General features: G+C 39.2%; 1 protein-coding gene across 1 annotated transcript; it reads right to left on the bottom strand.

Moving 5' to 3' along the window:
• Window positions 1-5,057: 5,057 nt before the first annotated feature.
• On the bottom strand, window positions 5,058-10,560 carry LOC136475971 (zinc transporter ZTP29-like). The gene is made up of 12 exons (XM_066473625.1): window positions 10,404-10,560; window positions 9,685-9,743; window positions 9,504-9,596; window positions 9,334-9,423; window positions 9,137-9,218; window positions 8,891-8,946; window positions 8,019-8,075; window positions 7,254-7,294; window positions 6,545-6,612; window positions 6,358-6,414; window positions 6,176-6,293; window positions 5,058-5,685 (listed from the first exon to the last, which is right to left on the bottom strand). Exons 1-12 carry the CDS (start codon window positions 10,468-10,470, stop codon window positions 5,640-5,642), a joined length of 834 nt encoding a protein of 277 aa, XP_066329722.1. The 5' UTR covers window positions 10,471-10,560; the 3' UTR covers window positions 5,058-5,639.
• Between the last annotated feature and the right edge of the window lie 207 nt (window positions 10,561-10,767).

Below are 10,767 nucleotides of genomic sequence, written 5' to 3'. Positions count from 1 at the left end.
AGTATATATGTAAATATTTTTTAAAATTTTATTTAAGTGGGATTTTAATTTGAAAATTTATTGTAAGAAACACAGTGGCACACCGAAAATTTAATTTAGATGTATATTTTGATAGTTATAACTTTTTAAAGTTTAAAGGACTGCGTTAATGCGCGACCAGGCGAGCTATCGAGCAATCGCGCGACCCCAGATAGACAGCCTGCTTGCCTGTGCACGGCCTCCCACGCTGCAAGGGCTTGTTTGGTTTGCACCCTGGGCCTCGTTTAGTTACCCGCGGATTCGGCGCCCCAAAATTACTGTAGATACAGTAGTGCACTGTAGTATTTCGTTTGTATTTGATAATAATTGTCCAATCGTTAACTAATTAGGCTCAAAACGTTTGTCTCGCAAAGTACAACCAAACTGTACAATTAGTTTTTGATTTCGTCAACATTTAGTACTCCATACATGTACCATAAGTTTGATGTGACGGGGAATCTTCTTTTTGTATAGTGACAAAGTTTGGATTTTGGTGGAAACTAAACATGGCCCTGGACTGATTTTGCCTAGGCAAACAGCTGCCTGGATGCTGTCTGGAGTGCATTTGGATGGAGCCCTGGAAACGTGTCTGGGCCAGGCGAGGCACCCTCTGCCAGGCCACCGAAAATGACCGCCTCGCAACAGCACGCTGCTGCCTGGGCTAAATCAATACGGTAATGCACTTTTTGTCTTATTTTTTATTTGTTGTAGTAATTTAATTTTGTTTTTTTTTTGTCTCACCATCAAGATATAAAGGTGTGACCGAAACACCTTCCCATGTTTCCTTATAATATTCGTCCCTTAATTATATGTGTAAATAGTTGTCAAGTAAAATAATAAAATTATTTTTTGTTTTTATATTATTTATTTATAAAAGCAATGATTTATACTAAAAGACGTAATTTATCAATATATTTCCTATTTAATCTTATTAAACATGATTATCTAATATTAAACACGTGGCAACAATTTACTAAATTATATATTTTAGTTAATCAGATTATAAAAATACATGTTAACTATATAAAGATAAATAAAAAACACATTAATTTAAGCATATTATAAATTAAGAAAACTCACTTATCTATTTTTATTTTATCACCGTATGTTTATTTGTGTATATTTGATGTATTATTAATTAAGAAAATGAATTAATTACCTCTCCAACAGAGAAGAAAACACATGATCTCTATTCATTAGCTTTCTCAGGCCAGGCATCTAACCAAACGAATAACTCTCAACTTACCTGGCCAGGCAGATTCTCTTAGAATTCCAGGTAACTCTCAGGCAACACTTTTCTCCAGGCAAATCATCCAGGCTTCCAACCAAACATGCCCCAAATCCGGACAGGTTTTCCCCAAAAGCCCGCTTGCCTGTGTAGCACGTTCTCCAACGCGGCTCATGAAAAAAAAACTTTTATTTAAATTGATTTAACTTTTGAATTATTTATCGGTTTTTAATTTTGTTTGCACCAAAATGTTCTAAGTGATGAGACGAACAAAATTAGACCCCACTTGTCTATGTTTTAAAGAATTTTATTTTAGAAGCAATTTATATGTAAAAATGTGTTAGGAGATTTATGAAACAAGTTGTTAGCCCGTGTTTAGTTGGCAGGCCAAATTCCAAAAAAGTGCTACAGTACCCATCACATCAAATCTTGTGATACGTGCATGGAGCATTAAATGTAGGCGAAAAAAAACTAATTGCACAGTTTGGTTGAAAATCGCGAGACGAAAGTTTTGAGCCTAATTAGACCATGATTGAACACTAATTGCCAAATAAAAACGAAAGTGCTACATTAGCCCAAAATCCAAAATTCATCCAACTAAACACCCTCTTACTATGTAATACAAAACTTGCTACTCTAAAAATACACTAAAGTTTTTACATGGTGCACATCGATTGTTACCATGGAAATATAATAAATTTGTTATATAGTACTACATAAAGGTAATAACAAATAAAAGAGAGTAACAGACAAAAAAAAAGACAAGTTGCAAACTAGAGGAGCAAATTATTAAAATAAATATTGCATAAGCTGCCACTTAGGAGGCAATTTATTATAAAACACATTAAAAAAGCCAGAAAACATGACTTGCTGCCAACTGAGGGCATTTATTAAAAATAAGGATAGTGGCAAAAAAAAGCTGCAACATGGAAGCAAATTATTAGAACAAGCATTGCATAAGCTACCAACTAGAGAGGCAAGTTATTGTATAACCCACTATATGAGCTATGAAACATGACTATCGGACAATTGGAGGGACATTTATTAAAAAGGCAAGAGTAGCGACAAAAAAAAGACAAGTTACACCCCCAAGGGCAAATTATTAGAAAAGGCGTTGCATAAGCTGGGGCAAAGTTAAGTTATTATACAACTAATATATAGAATTTAAGACATTCAAACATAAAAGGAAAAATGAAATAATGGAACTCATAACTCATTAAAGTGAAACTAAAATAAAAATTGAAACAAAAAATAAAATACTTAAGAGCATAAAATATTGAACAGTTAATATGTAAGATTTAGAAAGGCATTCGAACTTGAAAGGGAACCAAAAAACTGAAATAGCTACCACAAACTTAAACTGAAATAGCTACCACAAACTTAAACTGAAATTGACAAAAAAACTAAAATTGATAAATAAAAACTGAAAACTAAAGTAGAATATGAAAAACTAAAAACTGAAACATAAGACTAAAAACTAAAGTACGCTCGAACCTAAAGAGAAATCTAAACCACTGAAATAACTTCTAGAAAATAAAACTAAAATGACATCAAAAAAATTATCTAAAAATGAAAAATGAAAACTAAAAACTAAAGTAAAAAACACGAAACTGAAACTGAAAATGACAACCACAAAATTCAACTAAAAATTAAAGAAGACAAAATAAAAAACCAAAAAGAAATGAATTGACAAATACACAATGTGAATAAAGTAAGCTCAATGAAAAACATAAAACTAAAATATAACACTGAAACTGAATTTACAAGATACTAAAACCGAAATCGACAACAAAAAAACAGACACTAAAAAACAATAAAATAAAACTGAAATTACTAGAAAATAAAAATAAAATTGACAAATAGAAAATGAGAAGTAAAGAAAAAACAATTAAAACCAAAACAAAAAAGAAGGATAAAAATTATTAAAAAGAAAAGAAAAGAAATTAACAAATAGATAATAAAACTAAAAGAAAACAATGTAATAAAAACGTTGAAACGGACACGCATCACACATGGATGGTGGTTCTTGTCGTTTTGTGCACCAGGAGACATCCGTGGTACGACGCGTCTGGCCGTGCTCCTATTGACCGGAGCATCATCGTAACTAGGAGCCCCGTTTGGTAGCGCTCACCGACCGACTCCAGGAGCGGTTTTACGACACCTCCTAGCAAATGGGTACCAACTACCAAGAGAAGAGAACAACTTTACAGGAGAAGTCCCGTGATTTGCGCCGAGAGGGAGTGGAGATGAGAGATGAGCCAAAAAAAAAAAAAAACTAGCTTGCCTCGGTTCCTGCTCAGATGCGTGGGCTCTGGGCGAGTTTGCCCCTCAGCGTGCGCAGGGAAGACGGGGCATTTGTCGCCGGTGCAGCCACCGGCCATCGAGAAGGATCCGTCAGGTCGGGCTGCGTGGGCACGGCTGTCCGGGGCGTGCGGCCGTCTGGAGGCACGCCGGCCACGCGCTCGCTTGGGTGTCAGAGCGACGACGAGGTGGAAGCGTGGAGCACGACCGTGCGGAGAGGAGGAAAGGGGCGCGGTGGCCAGCGCAACTGGGGGAGGAGGAGGAGGAGGAAGGGACGCCGACGGAGACCAGCCAAGCCGCGGCGCACTTCCTGGCAGGGCGATGGAGATTGGGAAGGAGACTGCGGCCGCGTGATGAGGAGATAAGGTTGAAGGAGATGCGGTCATGCGGATGCGGTGGGACAGCGCATGGCTACGACGGTGTGGGGACCAAATAACGTTGGAAAAGAAAAGAAAAGAAAATAGAAAAAGAAAAAAAGAAAAGAGGTGTGTTATGGATATTTCGTCATTTTAGACTAGCAGGCGAAGCTGTTTTGTCAAACGGTCTAAAAAACTGATTAGCTCCACAACTGAATCTGCTCCACAAGTGAAGCCATAAGTGAAGCTGTTTTGGTTGAAGCCGGAGCTCTACCAAACGGGCCCTAGCTTTGACATGGACCAGGCCACATGCGGCAGGGTCGCTCACTCCCACCCGAGCGCGACCCTGCGTGCGTTAGCTTTTGCGAAGTTTAAACCCCTTATGCACGCAACTGTGATGATGATGGGCCATACATCTTCTAGGTGGGCTGCCTGCTGCCATAATTATTTTTTCCATCAGCGTGGGGGAGCGCGAGGGGGGGAGGGGTGGGTGTCGAAGCCAGGTTTCCTACCACCCGGGTCGGCACCTAGACGCGTCCGAGTAGGGGAGCAGGCCGGTTGCCTATTGGACCGATCCACGTGCAGGCCCAGAAAGACGGCGTCTGGCCGTTTGGACGCCCTAAAGCAAGAATTACCGTTGTTCTTTATATACCAAACTTCTAGTGATAAGGTGATACCTATGTGTGCTTTAATAAATATAGAAATATGTTGCATGAATTGTATTATGGAAATGTTTCGCCCACTGGTATTAGTTCACCATAACTAAATTTTATAGAAGAAAGCCACAAAATTTTATTTCAAGTAGGTAACTCTAGCTTTCTCCGGGTGATCATGTTTAGTGTCAAATCACTTAAAGAATAAATTCAAAACAGCTCTTTGTTTTAATGGTTTTTGTTAATCACGTTTCAAAAGTTTCACGATAACTCGTCTGAAACAAAAAGTAGCTGTGATCAATAGTAGGTACGAGTATTGTGATCAATCAGTTCACTATTCCCTCTGCCAAGTGTCAGCCCTGGAAAAGGCCTATTTTGATTAAAATTTTGCAAACTTAGAAAAATTTGATAGACAACTAATTAAATTATATGCAAATTTAGTGGATATGAGTTGGATTCTTATTTTAATGTGACTTCTCGAGTTTTACATAGAAGCTTCCATTGTCAACCGATGAGAGTACTAGAAATAGTTTAATTGGTGACTTGGTGTGTCCTAGTACCTCGAAGCTTTAATTGTCAGCCGACAGAGTACCACAGTACATTTTGTTTCAAATGGTCCCACAACTAATCTGGCTATTACATCCTGGGGAAATGCAGTTTCCCCCTCCTTTTAGCCCTTGTTTAGTTGTAGGAATTTAGATTTTTGGACTACTGTAGCATATTCGTTTTTATTTGGCAAATAATGTTCAAACATGGACTAATTAGGCTCAAAACGTTCATCTCACAATTTCCCACCAAACTGTGCAATTAGTTTTTCTTTTCGTCCTCTACATTTAATGCTCCATGCACGGACCGCAAACATTCGATGTGACAGGTACTGTAGCAACTTTTTGGAAGTTGGGGTGGAACTAAACAAGTTTTTCATGATAAAATGGACAGTATCAATGGCAGCGCGCCAGTAGCCATTGTTCATGGTTTTGGTGTGTTGTTCCCCCTCCGGGAACACACACACTCTCCTCCCAGAAATTAGGATCTACTGACAAGCTCAGCTTCAGATGACCTCCCAGTACCTGCCGCGCGATGCTACAAGCTTATCTCCTTTGGTAAGCTGACTTCCAAGAAGTACAAGCTGTCAATTAAAAAAACATGAATTAGGATTGTAACAGAATAGTATGTACTGCTGTTAAAAGGCGTGTAGAACAATACAAGCTCTACTACATTGATAGCAAGTTCAGCACCTTCGCAGCCCTATGGGGCCATACTGTAATTGGCCCCCATTATATGCACTTTAGAAATGCGAATATTGATGACGGCTGCAGAGATTTCTGCCAGTATGTTTTATCATTTAGATGACAGACCTATGGCATAGGCAGGCTATTCTCTTTGCTTTGCCCTAGCACCTAGCGCTAAAAGCATACAAAACTAGTACCATAGCTCATGCCAGCAAACTTCTGACTTGTGAAAAAAAAAACACTCTGAGGATTTTGACTAGTTGTTGCAGTGCACAAGTTATAAAAAAGCTACATACGAGTCTCTTGCAGAAAGCAAATCCATACTGGTCATTATGACAGCATGTTTACTTAAGGGATCCCTTTACTTAATTTGAAGAATCAACCAACCTTGCAGACATGCAGGCCATGCCCACAAAGACAGCTTTGACAGCTTTCTTCTGGCCACAATAGTCAAATGCAAGAGGTAGCATTTCATGCAAAGTGAGGAAAGCCATGACACCACCAACTGCGCAAAGGAGAGTACTCAGATATGGAAAGAAAACAAGTATTCAATTTACTAATGGACTGACCAGATCCAAGTAGGCCTTCAAGAATGTCAGGATTCAAACTGCTTGGAAACAAGAAAGCTGTAGTAACCAAAATCACATCAGTGCTAAATAAGGTACCATATCATTAGACAGAGAAAATAGATAGATTTGGGTCTAGTTTCTGTCTGAAGGACACAATTACAATAGGAGGGTTCATGAAGTAGCATACCTACAGCAATAACCCCTAGTGGCTCGGCCAAACCAGAGCCGGCTGCCACAACAAATGCCTGCTTTTTGCTGTGACATTAAAAAAAACATAGAAATGTCATCTACATAACCAAAGGCCCAATAAATACAAGAATGGTTAAAATATTTAAAAAACTCGACCTGCGGGGGTTAAGACAGCCCCCAGCATTGTATTAAGATCTTCCCACACAGGTCAAGAAAACCCCCGAACCCCTGCCCCACCCATATACAACGGCACAGTAGCCCATGTGAGAACAACCATGACCGGGGCCAGGCCTTAGACATGTGCTTTGGCATGCAGACGAGGGGATTGAGCCACCAAAACCAACTCAGCTAGAGGCCCATTCGCAGAATGGTTAAAATATTATGAGCAAGCATTACGAACAAAAGAAGGAAATGTTAGTTAGCATCTACCTTCTTTCTATAAGTAGCTCAAGTTCTCAACTTGTACAACATGCATATCTCACATTCATGGCAGTTTTTTTTTTTTTGAATACACAGGAGAGCTGCGTTTCATTGTATTATAGAGATGAAACATTCATGGCAGATTTGAACAGACGATATTTTAGGATTTATTTCGGAGAAACTTTTTGCCCACAAATTAGATATATTCAACGCTAGATTCATCTCTGAAGGCTGCCGTGAAAAATAAATTTCATTCATCACCAATCTCTGCATGAGATAACAAGTACCTTTTGGTAGCAAAATAGATTGGAAGAGCTACAGCAACCCCCTGAAAAGGTAACAAAGTGGTAAATCATCTTTTCTTTATCAAACACGCAGGAGACCTGTCTATCATTATATTGAGAAGGAAAAGGAGTCTAGACCAAAGTGTTAAGTACTTAGTATATTGAACTGAGCAAAATGAACCAAACTGGATGAAACTCTAACATATCCAAATAAAAGATACAAATATACAGAAGAAAATAACCTGAATGTCATACATAATATATATGCCAACATATCCCCACTGCCCAGTTATCATTTTTATGCACATAGCATATATTCTCTTCACAAAATGAAATTCTTTAATTCCTCAGCTGTATTTTGCACTATTTAAAGTTTAAATTATATTATATTCTGCTAAGTGCTAACACTATGTAGACACATATTCTTTTTAATACTGCTTCAGATGCTACCTGATTCTAACAAATCTCATAAAGTTTAAACTAAAAGAAACAGATAAAAAGGATTATCAGATACCCAGCAAAATTTCAGAGGGTGGTTGAGCCATTTTGCCACGATATACATTAATTTGGCATATAAAGGTAATCACAAGAATTTGACATTCATATTGACCATAGAATTTCGAAGCTTTAGAACAAAGATAAAATTTGTGCCATTTGAATCTTACTGCATGCACAAAAGCATCCAAGAGCTATCATAGGTGCCAATAATTCAAACTTGAGATAATCTTTCTCATTTAACGACAAAAGCTTAATAATCGATTTTTGTACCTCTGGTATGTTATGTAAAGCAATAGCAACGGCCAAGTTCAGACCCACATGAAGACCCTGCAGTTTTTTATTGTGACAAAAAGCAATCAATGCAAGCACAAAACAATCATAATAAATAAGAACACTTGGAACACAACATGAGGTTTAGGATGGAGCCCTTCAAGAACTAACAAAGCTAGGCACAAGCAGCAACAAGTCCTACAGTTCTCTGTTTAAAGAAAATGCAGGGCACGATGAATCCCACATAGAGTATGTTCCTGGAGTACAGATCAGTAGATCACAAGCTCAGAAGGGATGGTGATTCCTCAGACTTTCCATCCCAAGCCAATGGGTGCCTGTGACTTCTACATACTTGATAGGAGATTTCATTTGTTCATAAATCTACCCATCCTATAAAAAATGCAGGCATAGGGTATTTACAATTTATGTAAGACTAGAAAATTGCAAGATGGAAGCTTATCGTAAATAATCACAACATGTACACATATTAAAATGGATGATTGAAATAAAGGATAGAAGAGAGCTGAATCTCAATAAAAGTAAATAACAGATAGTATCACCTAATTAAACTGTTAAGAACAAATTATTTGGACAACAAACTAAAGGAACAACTGTTGCTTCAGTTATTAATTAATGGTTTAGTCATTTGAGCTATTATACTGACATATATACACAAGCAGAAACATTCTAGAATACATTTCAATCTGCACATTGATGAATAACAGGGAGAGTATCACTAGTTCAACCATTTAAGAACTAATTAAATAGATAAGCGACCAAAGAAAAGAATGTTATTTCAGTAATTCAATGGGTGGTTAGACAGTTAGCGATATATGAGCTATAATGCTGGCATAACTGTACTAAGGCATTACCTTGACAGATCCAAGAAATACAGCCATCCCCTCTGGAATATTATGCAAGACAATTCCTGCAATAAGAGTATTTGGCAATTCAAACGAAGCAAAGGTGCACAAAATATTGCCAGAAGATACAGCAAGAAATGAAACAGTCCAAATAATACCATCCAAATTCCAAAAATAATATCAACCAGGTGCATTTGCTGTTTACTGGTTAAATAACGGAACTGAAGGATTTCAGAAGGAATCCATGTTTCTTACCAACAGCAGTGATAATACCACTGAATAACACTTGCCGGCGATGTTTTCTCATCATATCTTTACCTGTTCCACCATCATCAGCCTGCTCTCCTCAAGCCAAACAAAGAGAACTAAATTATGTTCAGCTTTCCTATTTTAGTGAGGCAACAGATTGATGTGGTGCTCTAAGAAAATCATTAAGGGCTGTTCATTCCAACCTTTTTCTCGTTTGGATCAGCTGGTGGCGAAAAATTTGGCTCTGGAATAAACTTAATAATGAAACCGAAGAAAAGAACTCCTGCAAAAAACTGCAGTTGCTCCTTGTTATGTGGACAGATGAGCACTAGATGAGCATGGATTCAAGAACTATAAGGATGTTACAACTCACCCAGAGGTTCCCCTTCAAGAAGCCAATAGAATTCAGGGCATTGTGTGCCAAGTCTAGAAAGGAGATGCTGAGCATAAGTCCAGCAGCAAAACCCTGTAGCCAGTATGAACAACATATAGAGCTTTAGCAGCTAAACAACTTACTTGGAGAGGATATTTGAAGTTAAATGATAATTTTTCACCTGTAGAAGCCCGAGCACTTTAAGGTTAGGGGCAGGATTCAAAACCACAAACAGCGCACCTGAAACAGAGAATTCAAACCCAGATGAAGTGGGTGAAATTGCTAAAGAAAAACTCAAATGCACACAACTGAGTCAACATTCCAATTTGATCAACAAAAAGTAAGGCTGGGCTTATCCTGAGGTAGTTCATCAAATCACCATGGCAACACATATATCAAAAGTAAGTACAATGAGGACCAGTTTGTAGCTATATGTAAGATTTAACCAAGAAAGAGTAGTCCTAAACTGAAGCAACTGTGGTACTTGGGTTCCCATTCGAAACTTGAAAAGTAACCAATTAATTTTACATGTGAAGGAACAATTTTCCATCACTTGATAGTGAGTGGTTAAAACCATATGGAAGGTGTTCCACAATTTTGTTGCTGATAACAGAGGCAACAGAGCTAACTGGATAGACACCGGACTGCTAGTTGCTCGCCCACCGATCAGTACGAGAAACGCCTAGCCTACGGAACACTCAATCGCATTGAGTACACTGCTCCAGACCGCGCAGGCCAAGCTGGGCGCGAGGAAATTGGACTGCAACCAGCGGCAGCTTGTGGGTTCCCGCTAGTATCCGAATCCTAGGGGCAGAGAACCGCAGAGAACCACAGCACGGCGGCAAGCAAGCAAGCGGAAATTCAGCAACCGCGGAGCCGAGAGAGTCAGGGGGTGCGTACCGAGGGCGGTGCTGAGGCCGCCGACGAGCGAGAGCCCGAGTGCCCTGTAGAAGACCTGCAGCTCCATTCGCCCGACGCGGCTCCCCGTGCTAGGGTTTGGGCTTTGGGGATCGAGGAGGATTCGGGGTGGGGGGGAGGAGGGGAGCGGCAAGCGAGCTTGGCGTGAGCCTCCGCGAGGCGATGGTTGGAGGCTGAGCGAAGGAAGTGATTTTGTATCTAGTATAAAGTCATCGCGATTGCATCAGCCATCGCTTTCGTCAGTTTTCACTTTTCATTAATTCCGGTTTCTATTGGATTTGTTCGGCTGATAAGCCGTATTTTTTCAGCCAATTTGTCTCGCAAAGTTAAAGCAAACTGTGCAATT

This window comes from Miscanthus floridulus, chromosome 8 (assembly GCF_019320115.1).
Source record: "Miscanthus floridulus cultivar M001 chromosome 8, ASM1932011v1, whole genome shotgun sequence".
NCBI lineage: Eukaryota > Viridiplantae > Streptophyta > Magnoliopsida > Poales > Poaceae > Miscanthus > Miscanthus floridulus.
Note: the sequence above shows the minus strand (reverse complement) of the source record. Positions and strands in the feature narration are given on the sequence as shown.

Bases quoted from the DNA above. Each gene is read 5' to 3' on its own strand.
- LOC136475971 (XM_066473625.1), bottom strand. From the start codon at position 10,470: ATGGAGCTGCAGGTCTTCTACAGGGCACTCGGGCTCTCGCTCGTCGGC. The intron at 8,076-8,890 runs GTAATGCCTTAG...AAAAAACTGCAG, and splicing joins TATTTCTTGGATCTGTCAAG to GGTCTTCATGTGGGTCTGAA. The intron at 6,294-6,357 runs GTCAGTCCATTA...TCCTTTGCGCAG, and splicing joins TGAAGGCCTACTTGGATCTG to TTGGTGGTGTCATGGCTTTC.